General features: G+C 44.5%; 1 protein-coding gene across 1 annotated transcript in view; it reads left to right on the top strand.

Moving 5' to 3' along the window:
- Positions 1-1,884: 1,884 nt before the first annotated feature.
- The window catches only part of PTPRO (protein tyrosine phosphatase receptor type O), a 100,186-nt gene continuing 85,484 nt past the window's right edge, over positions 1,885-16,586 (top strand). The window contains exon 1 of the mRNA XM_054988604.1: positions 1,885-2,239. Within this exon, the coding sequence (XP_054844579.1) occupies positions 1,885-2,239 (355 nt within the window). The remainder of the gene's footprint in view (positions 2,240-16,586) is intronic.

The following is a 16,586-nucleotide window of genomic DNA, read 5'->3' as shown; positions in this document are numbered from 1 at the left end:
GACATGAGAGAACTCCAGTTTGTCAACTATTGGTCATGTTGGCTAAATGGAGTCATCCTCAGAGGCAATTTACCTCAGAATACCAGTTGACAGAAGCAACAGTGAGGAAAGACTATTGATTTCTAGACGTGCTTGTTGGCTGCTCCGGAGCATTTGATTGGCTGCTGTAAAAAAAGGAGGTTGGACTAGATGGACCTTCATGGGGGTTTAGCAGATTCTTTTTATGTTCCTTGGGGGCTGTCACCCCTTTCACAATGAGCTTCTTTCCCTCCAGATATTCATCTCTGGTCTTTCTTAAAAAAAAACCCATGTTTTTAGAGGAATGATTCTTGACTCGCATTAGAGTATCTAAACCCCCCTTTCTGGGTTTCATTGACTGAGTGTGGTTGTACTCTTTTGGCTTTTATGTGAATTACATTGAGCATGACCACTTTATGAAAAAGGAAGAAGAAGGAATTCTGATCCATTTTTTAACAACAAAAAAACCCCACTATGTTCCTGGTATTAAAAGACTGCATTTAATTTGTTGGATTCAATGATGATCAGGTCTGAAAGGTGTCTCTGATTCATTGGGCAGCAGATTTTTTTTTAAAAAAATGAATGTATTCTTCGTAATACACATAGTTATAAAAGATATATATCGTTATACAAAACTGCAAATGTTTGCCATGATTTTAGAAGAGGCATTCCCTTTTGCTTGTGGGAGAAGAGGGATGCCTCTTCTAAGGTGATACACTTATGCACCATTTCAGAATGAATGGTTTTTTTTTTCTTTTGCAACTATTGCTTTTTATCATGTATGTTGATTTAGGTGATTGATTAGAACTGATGTGTTCAACTGAGATTTCTTTAGCTGTGTGGCTGTCCTAGTGAAAACAACGTTTCAAAGACTTACTGTGATTCCTGCAGAGCTGGAGGGGGTTCATTTTCTCCCTCATGTTGGGTGGTGGGTAGAGAACATATTTGTACTGGATGCGCCTCACTCACTGTTTATCTGTCTCTGCTTTCTTCAGAGAGCTGCTATGAAAAGAATACACTGAAATTTGGGAGGTTCTCCATTCCGAGCTTGCCCATGCCATGAATTCACTAGGCAGCCTTAGGCAAGCTGCTCAGCCTCATTTGCAAGATGGAGATCTACTTGCTGTAATCATACTAGAGGGCTGTTTTAAGGATTAGAACAAAGTAATGAATGCGAAACAGTTTGAAAGCGTAATCAAAATGCTAAGTAACATTATTATGGCACATCAGGCGTATTTTGAAATATTGTTACAGAAATTACAAAGCAGTATTTGATCTGACATGGCTCTTCACATGCCAGTGCTCTGAGACGAACAGCACTGGCAAGGGAAAATATCCACTGGCTCTGCTGAGATCACCAGCCTTCATATATTACTGGCAGTAGCATGGAAAAGTCATACATCACAGTGATTCCTGCATATAACCCAAACAGTGGATTAGATCAAGTGCAAAACTTTCACTTATGTTAGATCTGTTACACATGCAGAAATGCAAGGAAAAGACTGGGGCATCCATTTGGCACTAGGTCAAGCATTGTTTTCTCCTAGTTGTGTTTCTGCTTGAGCAAGGTCTTGTATGATACATTTTTGGACACTATAATATATAGGGATGAATGTGTTGCACAAAACTTTGTGCAAGCAGAACTGCACCAATTCTGTTTTTGTTTCCACTTACACATCAGAGGATCCATGTCATGGTTTGCAGTGGAGGAGGGGATGTTACAGTCAGGGGTTTTCCTGGCCAAAGCTGCTCTTCCTTTTATAGATACAAGTTCTCTAAGTCCCACCTGTTATAGCCAACATCGGAGGTTCCAAGTCCTCAGCACTTTGAAGCCTTCAGAAACCCAATCAAGGCCTCTCTAGCCACATGGTGGCAGACATCATCAGGATGCTTGTTCAGGGGCCAGGTGTTCCTCCGACCTCACCCTCTTTTCTCCTCAACTTGCAGAACGTGGCATCTTTCCAAGTGGCCGTGCGTGATGACAACTGCATCGTCATTTCCTTAGAAGCGTCTGATGTGCTGAGCTCATCTTCCATATATGTTGTAAAGATCACCGGGGAATCCAAAAACTATTTTTACCAGTTTGAGGAATTCAACAGCACTTTACCTGCCCCTGTAGTTTTTAACGCCACCTACCATGGCCTTTATTACATAGTGACTCTCATGGTGGTAAACTCAAATCTGGTTTCCAAGACTGCAAGATCGATCATTGTGCTAACCAGTAAGTATTTTTGACATTGTATTTATTTGTTGCTTCTGTTTTTTGGGGGGTGGGGTGGGTGGGGGAGGTATTTAATATGCAGTGGGGAACAGCCAACCCGTTCCACATTTCAAAATGACTCTATCTCAGGAGGGCTCAGCATTTTTCCCATGTTTGTTTATCTATGTACATGGTTGTTTATTTGACTATATTTATGGCCTGCCTTTCTCAATGAGACTTAAGGTGGATTACACAGTGTAAGCTGATGCGATCAATAGGATGAGACATCCCATAAACAAGGCGCTAGGGTGTTTCACTTGAACTTGCCTTTCTGGCCAAGTACAAACAAGAGCTAGGGTTAATTCTGGGCCAAACTAGATGTGGAAAGGCAGGTGGGAATCACATACTTGGTTCATCAAGGGTGTAGAGAGTTATGGTTTTGGTGTAATTTCATTTTAATTTTAAAAATTCTTTCTTTATTTTTTGTTTCATCTCTGCCAACCTCCAGGAGCTTCTTCTGGGTGGAGCCCTGGGAAAAACAGCATAACCAGTGCTGTTACAGTATTTCCAGAAGAAAACCTGAAAGTGATTTCACAGCCTTCTGTGACACTCTATGAATTCCACAAATCTCTGTGGTAAAAAACACAGAGGTTTGTGGAATTCCTAGAGCATCATGGTATGCTGAGATGTCAGTTCTGGATTTTCTCCTAGAAATGATGTAACAGCATTGTGATGTCAGTTTCCCCACTGCTGTTCCTAGAGAGTCACAATTCCTTGGGTGTGGGAAATTGGGGCTAGGGGAATTTCCTGCTTTGTATGGGTAAATGAGAGCATAGGGTTGCCAACTCCAGGTTTGGAAATGCCAGGAGATTTTGAGGGTGGAGAGGGTGGGGCTTAGGGAGGGGAGGGACCTCAGTGGGGTATAATGTCACAGAGACCACCCTCCAAAGCAGCCATTTTCTTTAGGGGAACTGATCTCTGTGGCTAGAAGATGAGTTGTAATTCTCGGTGATCTCCAGCCACAACCTGGAAGTTGGCAACCCTAATGGGTGGCCTAGTATATAAGCATGTGTATATGGAAAAATATATTGTGGAAAATGTTTAGTTAGAAGCCTTCTGGACATGCCAGTTTTCTATGGATTTTTTTTGTTGTTGCTGTTACTTGGAAGAGCATTGAATTACCTGTGCCCCATTATGTAAATGAGGACTGCCAGCTCTGTGTTGAGAAATTCCTGGAGATTTGGGAGTGAATCCTAGGGAGAGCAAAGTTTGGGGAAGGGTGGGACCTCAGCAAGGTAAAATGGCACAGAGACCACCTTCCATTTTCTCCAGGGGGACTGATCTCTGTAGCCAGGAGATCAGTTGTAATCCCAGGACCCACCTGGAGGCCGGCAACCCTAATTGTGAATTGAAGTCCTGCAACCTTGACACAGGCTTACCACCTCAGTGAGAATCAGCCAGAAGAGGAGAGGGGAAAAGAAACTGGCTGTATTCACTCACATCCAGCAATTCAATGCTGTTAAATACAGGCCTCTTTACTACTGTGATCGTTCATTACCTTTGTTGTCATGGTAACTCCCGAGGCACTCGAAGTCCATAGCTGTTCCCCCTCCCCCTGTTGCCATATGGCTCTCGAGCTGTTAAATATCATTGGTGTATTGAGACCATACGAGAACATATTGATGAAGTGCATGCTTAATTGAGTTCTGACAAGGCCTTCGTGACGCTTGATGTGCAGCTTTGATCCAGACAGACATTGTGTTCCAGGCCTGTCCGCTGGCCTCGGCTGCTGTGGGACTCGGCAAATGAGGCTGCCAATGACATTGTGACTCTGTGAAATAAGGGCTGTCTCAGCAATTGGTCCCCTAGCTCTCCTCTGGCTTTTCACAGCAGTTCCTCAGGGCCTATTGATGTGTACCAGAGGACTGGATATCACTGTCACATTTCTTTTCAGCTGTGTGGGAAGAGCACAAAGTGTAAGAGCAATTATTTGAATCAAACCCTAAATACGTATGAGGCACGTGCTCTCCTGCTTGGAACTCTCACGGGCTTGTAGTAGATGACATTTCCAACACACACACCTCAAACTATTGTTTTTTAATTATTCTGGCGTCAAACATTGTCAATAAAAAACTTTGTGTTGTGCCTCGCGAATGAAAGTGGGAAAGGATATATTGATTTACGAGTGCCCTACAAGTTTCCCCAGAGACAGAAATTCCTAAATCTTTTCCTTTTCATTCTTTGGTGACCAGTGATCCACTGGTCTTTGCTAAAAGCCTTTTCTTATTAAGTTGTCCTAAGATTAATTCCTCCGAGCTTGTCAGCCTGTTAGAATTTCAGATTTTCTGGCCACCAAAAGCCATAGCTGACGAAAAAATCATAGTGAGACTAACTGCCTGTCATTCTTTTTAGTTTTGTCCATAGGATATAAAATGATAGCTGAGCATGAGGCCTTGTAAGAGCCCACACATTTATCCATCCATAGCTAAGTATTCCCTAATGTTTTATTAAAATTTAAACCAGGATAATTTGTAACTAATACTAAAGGAGAAACATCTGGGGAACAAATCTCTTTTCATTTATTCTAAGTAATTAAATTTTGACTAAGAATCAGTTTCTTAATTACCAGCCATCTCTGCGATTTCTGAAAGAGCTAGAAAAGTTCTATAAATGGGGAGTCGAAAGGAATATGCTTCCATACGGTACCATGATCTATCTTTGCTATCCAGCCACAGCATTAACCAAAGCAATAATTCTATTGGTGTATAACAATAAGCAGGGCTTTTTTTCAGCTGGAACGCGGTGGAACGGAGTTCCGGAACCTCTTGAAAATGGTCACATGGCTGGTGGCCCCGCCCCCTGATCTCCAGACAGAGGGGAGTTTAGATTGCCCTCCGCGCCTTGCGGAGGGCAATCTAAACTCCCCTCTGTCTGGAGATCAGGGGGTGGGGCCACCAGCCATGTGACCATTTTCTCTGAGGGCAACCCACTGAGTTCCACCACCTCTTTTCCCAGAAAAAAAGCCCTGACAATAAGCAAGGTCTGTCCTCCTTATTGTATGCACATTGGCATTGATTGAATAATATGCTTCTCTCCTTCAGGACAACTTGGAAAACTCCAGTTATTGCAAAATGTCACAGCCCAGTTACCATTGGATACCATGCAGAATGTGCATGCTACACCCATTTTACAGATACTCCACTGGAGTTATCGAGTTCAATTCAAGGTTCTGGTTATCATCTACAAACCCCTGAATGGTCTTGGACCCACATACCTGCAGATTTACAAACTAATTGTAGTTCAATGAAAGCCCATGGTTTTGTGTTATTTCTTCTTTCACCAAAGAAACGCATCCAACCTTTCCAAAAAAGACAGAAGTATCAACAACGAGGTGTTACTAAAACAAAACAAGAATGTCAGTAAAATAGATATTCGTTCTATAAATATTCTTGTAGACCTTGACAACCAAAACTTGCCTCAGCATTTTAGATCTTCTTTAAGCTTTAGATGCCTGTGTTTTTTTAAATTAATTTGAACCCATTCTGATAAATCAACTATTAGAATAATTCTTAAATAATTAACAGGCCTGTGGCTCGGTTTGCACCCAAATGAAATTGAAATGTTGTGCCTTGGATAATATTGTTTGCTAATAGCTTAGATTTTGTTTGGAAATATACATCCAAAAACATCCAGATAATTGGCAACAAGCTCTTTATTGATTCCAGCGAACGTCGTTAGATTAGAGCATCATTTGCATATTGAGATAACTTGGTTGCCGTGATTAGTCCTTAAAAGGGGAGGAGAATTTGGGGATGGAGAATGAAAGGGTCTGTGAGCTTGAAAAATAAAAGCTTGCATGAGCAACCCAATCACTAATGAGTGGTAAGAAGACTGGACAACATTATTTGTGCTGTAGATCTGCTTGTGTATTTGAACCCTTTCTCCCTCTCTCTGTCTATCTATTACACCCATGTGTAAATCCCATCTCCCCACTGTACCCCACCCCTGTCACTGACTTTGGGGTCTCTGTTCAGCCTTTCTATTGGAAACCACTCTGCATGGGAAGAATTAGCGGCATACTTCTGGAAATTTATATAGGGCATCTACATGAAACCTTCACACGTTTGTTTCATGGAACCTTTACACCTTTGAATCACAACAAGCATTGAATTCAAAGACTTCATAGTAGTGAAGTTTCCTTCACTGAATAGAACTTATCCAAAAATTTATTTGAAAGTTTATTTTTACATACAGATAGTTTCATGTAGGTAGCTGTGTTGGCCCGCAGTAGAACAGCAGGATTTGAGTCCAGTGGCTCCTTAGAGACCAACAAGATTTGCAGGGTATAAGCTTTCAAGAGTCAAAGCTCTGAAGATAGTAAAGAGTCCAGTAGCACCTTTAAGACTAACCAACTTTATTGTAGCATAAGCTTTCGAGACCCACAGCTCTCTTTGTCAGATGCATCTCAAAAACCAACAATAAAGTTGGTTAGTCTTAAAGGTGCTACTGGACTCTTTACTATTTTGCAACTACAGACTAACACGGCTAACTCCTCTAGATCTATAACCAAAACTCTGAAGAAGGGAGCGTTGACTCTTGAAAGCTTATACCCTGAAAATCTTGTTGGTCTCTAAGGTGCCACTGGAGTCAAACCCTGTTGTTTTTACATACAGTTATCCACAGGGGCAGTGCCAGGGTTTCTGGTGCCCGCGGCTGCCCCTATGTGTGCGTGCACATAGTGCGCATGTGTGCCCCCCCTGGACTGTGTGATGACGTCACTGCATGATGATGTCATCACGCAGCAAGCCGGCCCCATTGGCCGGCGGGTGGCTGGGACGGCGTGCAGAGGCTGCCCGCACTCCCAGTTGGGTGCAGCAGGTGGCTAGGGAGGTTCCGCACACCGCCCCGGACACCTGCTGTGCCTGGCCCATGGCTGCTGTGCCCAGCCGGGGGTGTGTGTTGGTGGTGGCGGTGGCACAGGGCTGGCCAGCTGCAGCAGCTGCAGGCCAGGCACACCAGCTTTGTGGCGCACGCCTCTGCCCCTGGCACCCCCTCTGGCGCTCCCTTCAGCACCTCAGCACCTGCCTCACCGCCTCAAGGGTGGCACCGACCCTGGTTATCCAAATTCCATTTTGATATGAGCTCTCCTTTTCGCCTGGAGGATAGCAAGTCAATGTTGTAACTCCAGGTTCGCTCAGTGTCACATTCCATCTCACAGAACATGATCCCCAGAACACATTTTTTTGCTTCAATAAATTTTGAGTTGCATTACCATATGCAAGAAAGTATTACATTATGTCACCCCATTCTGAAGCTGTACTTTTTCAAAACTGTAGTTTTCATGTGGACACCCTGTATGTAACCTGACCAAAGTTCTGTTGAAATTCGGTGAAACAGCTTTGAACCAAAACTAACTAATAATATTGGGAAACTTCAGCAAAGATGAAATTGACAAGGTAAATTCAGAGGATCAAATTGCAGTAGTGTATTTCCTGCTAAAATTTGGGGAATTAGCAAGTCCAGACTTTGTGTGTGTGTGTGTGTGTGTGTGTGTGAGAGAGAGAGACAGAGTGAGTGAGTGAGTGAGTGAGTGAGTGAGTGAGTGAGTGAGCCCTGCCTGGAATTTGCTAGCCAATCAGATTCCTGAAGGTTCACTTTCTCTTTCTTTTACCTATTGCTGAAGATTTCATGGCAGCCAGTTTTACTGCTCAGCAGAAACAATTGGTTTTCAAAGGTGGATTTTCTACATGACTGCTGCTGAGTTTCATTTCCTTATCATAATTCCCCATATGAAATTTACTGCAAATTACAGTATTCGCAATAAACTTAGAAGCATTTAAGCATCGCAGCTAGAAAATCAGTATGGGGGAAAGAAAGTAAAACTGCCATTGAGTAGTGGTAGGGGAAAAGGCAACAGCTGGCATGGGGCTATAACAGTAGGTCCAGGGATAGTTTCCTTCCTACATAATGAAGACATTTAAGAGAAGAGGCTGTTGCTCAGTGGTAGAGCATCTGTCTGGCATGCACAAGGTCCCTGGTTCAATCCCCAGTATTGCCAGTTAAAAAGGATAAGGTAGTATGTAACGGGAACAATCTCTGCCTGAGACCATGGAGAGTTGCTGCCAGTCATAATGGATAACACTGATGACAGATCAATGCTGTGACTTAGTGGGAGGCAGCTTCACGAGTGAAATCCACACCTGCTACTACCACCCCCTAAGATCACCAGAGATTCTGATGGAGTTCAAACTCAAGGGGCTCGTCGTGTAATTCTTCGCAGCTCATAATGCTGATTTTTTAACTTGGTGGCAACTTTATGCTGCAGATCTGACTCCGCTGCCATTTATAACGTGACCTATTTCAAGCTGATGTCCTTCTTTTGGGCTGCCAATTTATGTTCATCAGATCAGGCATCGGAGGCCAGTAGCTGTTGCTGACCCGTGTTCAGAACTGCATTAACTTTCTGTCTTGCTGAGAGAACATTCTGACATCTTGATAGCTGAAACTGACTTGAAGTACAAAGGAAAAACAGCACTGGAATATTCAGCGTGTTGGTTCAGCTTTTTCTGTAGTCCAGCACTCTAATCAGCCTTGCACAGTGGTTAGAGTGTCCGACTAAGTTCTGGAAGAATCAGGTCCAAATCCCAACTCAGGCACCTTAAGTGGCGAACAGCCAGCAGGGGGCAGCCTGAAGAATGTAGGTGGAGCATAAGGGAGGAGATGGTGCTTCAGTTATGTATGCTTCAAGCTAGGGTTGCCAGGCCCCCTCAATCTCCCGGCGGGAGACAGGGGCCTGGCACTTCCCTTTGAGGAGAGGGGGTGATGTCATCGCGCGGCCGGGCACTGCAGAACGCGCCCGAAACGGGCCATTCTGCCGCGGATCAGGCCCGGTTTTGAGGCACTGCTGAGCGCAGGAGCATTCCTACGCTGCACAGTGCCTCAAAATGGGCCCGATCCATGGCAGAACGGGCCTGTTTTGAGCACTGCACAGCGCAGCACTGCGCAGCGCCTCAAAAACAGGCCCGATCCCATTTTTCAGCAGCTGCGCTGCACAGCGCCTCAAAAACGGGCCTGATCCATGCCGAAATGGGCCCATTTGGGGGCGCTGCAAAGTGCAGCTCCTGCGCTCTGCAGCTGCTGAAAACGGGCCCGTTCTGCCATGGATCAGGCCCATTTTGAGTACTGTAGAGCGCAGGAGCGCTCCTGCGCTCTGCAGCGGCCCCAATCTGGGCCAAAATAGGCCCGATCCCGGTGGTGCACAGGAGTGCGCCGTGCCTCGGGGGAGCGCGCAAGGAAGGTGTGCCCCCCCACTGCTCAGGTAAGTGGGACGGTTGTGGGGAGGGGTGGTGGGAGATCCACTGCCCCCACCGGGGGTCTGGGATCCCTACTTCAAGCCCTGACGGGCTTTCAAAACATAACCAGCACCTTGAATTGAACTCAGAAACAAACCAGCACCCAATTTAGCTGTTTTAAAACAGGCAAGACATGTCCCCTGTCAATTAGGCTGCTGCATTCTGGACCAGATGCAGTTTCTGGGTTATCTTCAAGGGCAGTCCAACAGAGAGTGCATTACAGTAGTCTAACCACGAGGTTACAAAAGCATGGATCAGTGTTGCCAGATGTGGTGAGTCTAAGAAAGGAGAGAGTTTGCAGACTGATAGAAGGTGCTGTTGGGCAGGACTCGCCCCTGCTTTTCACACAGCAAGGCTGGGTCTTTGAGCACCCCAAAACTCTTTAGCTGTTTCTTAGAGGTGATAGCATGGCATCAACTATATGAATTAGCCCAAATAATGATCGAAAATAATCTCTCTATTTATTATATTGAGTGAAATCTGCAGCATTTCCCTCTGGAAATCCGTTTTATATCATGCATTCAAAATGGCACACTTGTATTGTCCTTTCTCCATCTCAAGGCTTGGATTTTAAGGCATGCCTAATAACGTTACCAAGGCTGAGTCGGATTGATGCTGGCTCCACCCCCCCCCAAGCTCTGTATCGATCTCGTTCTTTGTCGCAGGGATGATTGCATTGAAAGAATAAAGTTTATATGTTCATGAGAGTGGAGAAGGCAGCATGCTGTAAATCCTCCATCTTGTTCTCTCTATGGGAAGAAATGAATGTGTGCTTTGATGGGGAATGTGGGCTAAAGCCATCATCCAGGGTGGTGAACTGGAGAGGCAGTGGATCTGGATTGCAGAGATCTGGGGTCAAACCCATGCTTAGCTATAATGCTCCATAAGGTGGTCTTGGGCTGTTTCTCATCCTAATCTACATTGCAGGGTTGTTGTGTGTCTAACCAGTCTCTCCAGGGGTGGTCTCAGCTAATGGGCGACCAGGTCAGCTGTCCTGGGCTCCATGCCACATGGGGGGCCCAACCCCTTGGGCCATCCCTGATAAACAGCAATCTCTTGCAGTCTCTCACTCTCATACCTGTCCCATCTGGGACTTGGGCAGCTGGCTTCCAGAGACAGCGGTGACTTCCACCCGCCTTGCATGGGGCAATTGCCACCCCTTGCTTGGTCCTGGTGGTGGGGGGAGTGATTTCAGGGTCCCACGCTGGACTTTTGCTCAGGGCCGCAGAGTCACTAAGACTGCCCTTGATTCTCTGAGGGAGGTTTAGGCTGCGAGGGCATGATTGGCCCAAGGTCACCCAGTGAGCTTTCCTGGCCGAGTGGAGATTTGAACCTGGGTGGAGATTTGAACATTGAGTGCCCAGCCATTGCAGGATCCTAATGTTAGCAAAGCCATCTGAATGAGGTTGCTCTATTTTCCTGACATGTCTCTTCTCCTAAAGGCTGGCTTAAAGCATCCTTGAGAGCTTTTGTAGATGCAAAAGGGAGTGTTTGTTGGTGCCAATGTAAGATGCGGAATGTGCGGTTATCATTCAACACAGTGGTGCAGTGGGACACGATGCAGTTGAAGCTGCTATTACATGTTATTTGCGTTTTTAATCTGCCTCTTCTACTTCCTGTGGGGTAGGACAAATATGAAAAGTTCTATGTATTCTTTCTCTCCCACCTTGTCAGTATATTTAAAAATAAACACACATTCTCTTGCTTGAAAGGCAGATTTTGTCTCCTTCTCTGACCTTGCTAGAGGTATCTTTCTTCCAAAAAAGCAATATGAGCGGAGTGTCTCTAAACAATATTCTATATTGGTTTGATAACATACTGCTGGAAGGAAAATGGCAGGAAAGGGAGAAGATGGCAGGAAAGGGAGACGGTTTATGATGCCTTCTGCATAATCAAATCATCAGATAATTAAATCAAAAGATCTCAACCAAAATAAATTTGTAATAAAAGGGAATTCAGCTTCCGCTCCTTATTTAATATCTTCCAGGACGATGTAAGACGCTAATTCAGTCGCTCACTCTATAAAGTCAATATAATTAATAAACTGTAATGCAGAGGTAGAAAAGGAAGCTTGTGGAAGCCACAGAGCAGTGAAAGAGAAGTGCAGCCTCCGTGTGCCTTTTAACTGCATGAGGGTAAACTGAAATCTTTCTGGGTAAGAAGCACTTCCTGACCAGACCGTTCCAAAAATGAAGCAATTACTGCTGAGATGCTACTGTCCAAGGTGCCTAAGGGTGCCTTCGTGTGTCAGGAAACAGACAGGAATGCTTCAGGCGCACCAGCGTTTCTTCAGCACATATGTAAAACTAGTAAAAGAGTCCACTGGGAAAATAAATACAATGGGCTGTAGCAGTGCTTTGGGAGAGCCATGCTGGTGCAGCCCTCCCAAGGCCCTGTAGCTGCTGTGGAGATGGCGGGAAGGCCACATAGAGGGTGGAGCTCCTCTGCACTGTTCCTCCCCACTAGCTCTGTGGCCCCTCAGAGGCCTGCTGCAGGTGGCATGAAGGCCTGGCGTGGACCTCCCAAGATCCCACAGTGGCCATGCAGAGCCCTGCCCCTCTGGCACGGCCTTCCCACCACCTCCATGGTGGCTGCGAGACCACGCTGCGCCTCCCTGCCAGCTCCACAGCTCCTCAGAGGTCTGCCGCAAACAACTCATCTTTTATCCTGGTGCAGGCACACCCACAGGCCCCTCAGTGCACTTGCGCCTGGGTAAAAAGTGAGTTGTCGCCAATACAGCTTGGTGTTTATGTATCATATATGCTTTACATGCCATATCTTTAAATAGCCATTGTTACACAGAACTGTGCAGCTTTGCCCCGACCCAACTTGAAACAAAGGAATGAGACAAACAAGGGCTGGAAAAGTTGGTTTATATATTGCAATATAGAGAACATGACCTCAAAGCAGGCCTCCATGTGTTCTACTAAGGCCTCAGAGGACTGCTACAGGTAGCATGAAGGCCTGGTGTGGACCTCCCAAGGTCCTGCAGCGACCGTGCAGAGCCCCGCCCCTCCATGGTGGCTGTGAGACCACGCTGCGCCTCCCTGCCAGTGCCACAGCTCCTCAGAGCTTTTATCCTGGCACAGGCGCACCCACAGGCCCCTCAGTGCACTTGCGCCAGGATAAAAACTGAGTTGTCGCCAATACAGCTTAGCTTTTATGTTTCATATATGCTTTACATGCCATATCTTTAAATAGCCATTGACCCGGATTGGTTTCCAAGGCATGTGTGTATATGGCATGTATATGGTGCTTCAAGAATGTTATACAGTGTTATGCGATTGCTGTGGGAAAACCCATTTTGAGGGGTGGCAGATCAGAGGAAGGGAATCAGTTAGTAAAATGGGTGGTTCGGTAGAGTGAGGCCATCTCTGTGCAGTAGATTTATCAGCTCTGGGTAGGGAATTCCTGGAGATTTGGCAGGGTGGAGCCTGGAGAGGGCAGGGTTGTGAAGGGGAGCTCAACTGGGTAAAATGCTGTAGAATCCACCTTCCAAGACAGCTGTTTTCTGCAGGGGACTGGTCACTGTCACCTGGAGATAGGTTATAATTCAGGGGAGATAACCAGCCACCACCTGGAGGCTGGCAACTCTACTGAGCAGCAGCTCAGACTACATCTGAGAAACCAGGGATTCAGACTGAGGGGCCAGGTCAGAATCAGCAGTTATTTAAAAGCTTGGAAATTTCTATTTGTGTTTCTATTTTAAGCAAATTTTTAATGCTCAGTTGGATGAATCAAAGAATAAAGGTTTTCCTAGACTGTACCACGTCAGATGGCAGGCAAGGAATTGTTTGAATGTTCCCCTGAATATATATGTCTCTGTATGTTGAAAACATGTTATGTCAAGGAGCGTTGTCTCTTTCTGAGGAGTTTAGATGGAGGCAATTCAAAAGTCAAGCCCTCACTTGCAGCCTGAAATGGTATAGTCCAAGGAAACCTTTACTTCTCATTTGGTTGGATACATAAATTGGGCCTGTCTTGTGTTGTTGCCCTGGTGGGAGGATGGGGAGTGGAATTAGTTTTGTAGCCACTTGATAAAGGCTGGTGGCTTTCTCGCTGGAGAAAATGGCTGCTTCATAGGGTAGACTCTATGGCACTATACCCTGCTGAGGTCCCTCCCCTCTCTAAACCCCACCCTCCGCAGTGTCATATATGTCTGCCTACATATCTACCATGAGTATTTTCTGTATTCTGTGCTCTGTACTGATCCTCTGAGAGTATGTGAAGTTGCATATCGGTGGCCTATTTGGCTGGAAGTTGCTTATCTTACAGGTGCCTGCTGTGGTGTTTACTTTCGTTTTCGCAGCCACTCGAGAATGTGTCCTTAAGTACCAGCTTGAGCCTGGGAACTGAAAATGACTTCATTTTTTGCTTCTCTCCTCCAGTTCTTCTCTCCTCCTGTCTCAAACCCCTCCCCCCCTTCCTGGCTCCTTCGCGCCAGAATCCTAACCGTCCATATCCTACAGGCGGGAACTCGCCCTATAACTAACCCCTCCAAACTTCTACATGTCACTTCTGCCAATACCCTTGTCTGTGTATGCTGATGGTGATGGATCTCTAATAAAGTAACTTTAACTCATACCCTGGAGTGTGTGTATAACCTGTTTTGTTCAAGGGCAATATCAAACAAATAGATTTATCTAATTTGAGAACTGGGAGAGTTCATGTCTATGACAGTGTGATCCCACCTTGTGACACTTGGATTTATAAAAGGTTACAATGGATGCTATACGCACAACTTTGGAAGACACAAGAGATACCATTGGTGGAAGATTGGATCCAGAAGTTATTGAACATGGCAGAAATGGACAAATTAACAAGGAAACTTAAAGAACAAGATATAGAAGAATTTATTATGAACTGGGTGAAACTTAAGAACTATATGGAAAGAAAGGGGGATATGAAGGGGAAAATCTGGTCTTTGGATAACTTGTAAAGGGGGAAGGTAGTTCTTTGCCAGTAGTTGAAATATTTAAACAATAGATAATGATAGATAAGGGATTTTTATTATTAAATATAGTTTAATAGAAGAGATAGCAGATAGACTGCAATTTAAATAGGGGGGGTTGGAAAACTGTTGGAAGTCTATTATAAAAAGGGGGGAATGGGTGGGGGGAACTGAAATGGGATGGAGATGTTAATTGAATGTTATGAGTGATATATGTTAACCCATCCAATAAAATTTTAAATATATATATATATATATATATATATATATATATAAAAGATTACAATGAACAAACTTGAGAAAAAAACATCTTATTTGGAACAATACAATAATAAAGCATATGTAACAACAATCATATAACAAAACAGGCCTGTTTTACTCAAGCAGGCCCAGGTCTCAGTCTTTCTGACTTCTGTATGGTGGTCAGTCCCTTGAAATGCAGCAACTTGTAGCTCTGCTCTACGTTGAGATGCCTTCTGTTCTTCACAGGAGTCCTAAAACATTAATAGAGAGTTCATAGAAAGGAGTGCTTCTGAGGAGAGAGGGCTTCTCCCTGCAGCTTCAGGCCCTCCAGTCTGTCAGGGAAAATTGTACATATAATATCTATTTCAAATAGTCCCAACAATAATCAAATTACAAACCAACAGCCAATTAATATAAACACAATCCTCCCTTCCAATAATAAGTATAAGAAATTCTCATACCTATAACATTAATAGAGAGTTCATAGAAGGGAGTGCTTCTGAGGCGAGAGCGCTTCTCCCTGCAGTTTCAGGCCCTCCAGTCTCTCAGGGAAAATTGCGCCTTTTTTCCCTTATAAGGAATACCCCAACTCTTTATCTCCCTCTAGTGGGCAAGGGTTACATGTGCAGTGGAGTACTATGGGGATCTAACTGCCAGAACCTGACACTCAGTCTCTGCTCCCAAATCTCCAGGAATTTCCTTGCTTGGAGTTGCAGCCCTATAGCAACCTCAGTTGTTGGGTCTTTTTGAGTGTGTATGCATGACAGAAGAAATACATGTGCATATTGCATGCTTTGGTGTATGTTATGTGGTACACATAATTTTCCGAAACAGGCATCCGATTGCAGTGCATGGAAGCAGTCCTATCAGCAGATCTTAATTATTAGAAAAGGGCTCGGGTGATGAGGTACATAGGGTCCAGGCAGTTTAGATGTCTTAAAAGTACAGGGTGAGTTTTTATTACTACAAGCTGATCTTCTGACCATTGTGTGGAAAACCCATGTGCTGCATGACCAGAGAGGTGCACCTGTCACTTGGGAATAAGTCACACCTGTGAGTATTTTGCTAGGTGTCTCCTCATTGGATGATTGACAGCTGACTGTGTGAATTTCCTCAGTTGAAAAACATTCTGCGTAAGAGGATATAAGAGCTGTATCTGCAGTGGTGTATCTGTGATAACTCATTCACAAATTCAATTTGCCGTTTGATTTTGTAGTCCACAAGTAATGACTGTGGGTGTGAACCAATTTGTGATAAAGTTCACAAGGGATGGGGGTATGTGTATCGTACTGAGGGAAAAAGGAAAATTCAGAGGATCTTTGCTATCAATATTGCCTCAATCTTGCCAAAGTGTTTCTGGTTGGTTTTATGATGTTGGATTTAAAGAAAGGTGTTATAAATGAGAGAACATCTGCAGTCTTCTACTTGGCAAAGTGGCATATGCAGTGGTGGCACTAAATAAGAGCCTGTCTGAGAGCCAGCATGGGCTGGGATTGGGCAAACTCATGTTCAAATCCCCTTGCAGCTATGATGTTCACTGGCGACCAAAGGGCAGTAACTCTCTCTCAATTTGGCCTACCTCACAGAGTTGTTTTGGGATGAAACTGAGGAGAACAGAATGTAAGAAATAATCACTTTAGGGTTTTTTTACACTTTTTTTGGCTTCTGGCACAGCCCTGGTTGTTCTTTTTAATGTACCACAGCTATCAGAGATCTAAAATGGAACCAGAATTTTCATGTTACCTTTTATCTCTTCAGAAGTCCTATTAGTTCAGCAACAGTATATCATCTGGTGAGAAATCAAGTTATTTCTATGCATGTG

This window comes from Eublepharis macularius, chromosome 9, assembly GCF_028583425.1.
Source record: "Eublepharis macularius isolate TG4126 chromosome 9, MPM_Emac_v1.0, whole genome shotgun sequence".
NCBI lineage: Eukaryota > Metazoa > Chordata > Lepidosauria > Squamata > Eublepharidae > Eublepharis > Eublepharis macularius.
The sequence above is the reverse complement of the archived record's forward strand: the minus strand, read 5'-3'. Positions and strand labels throughout refer to the sequence as shown.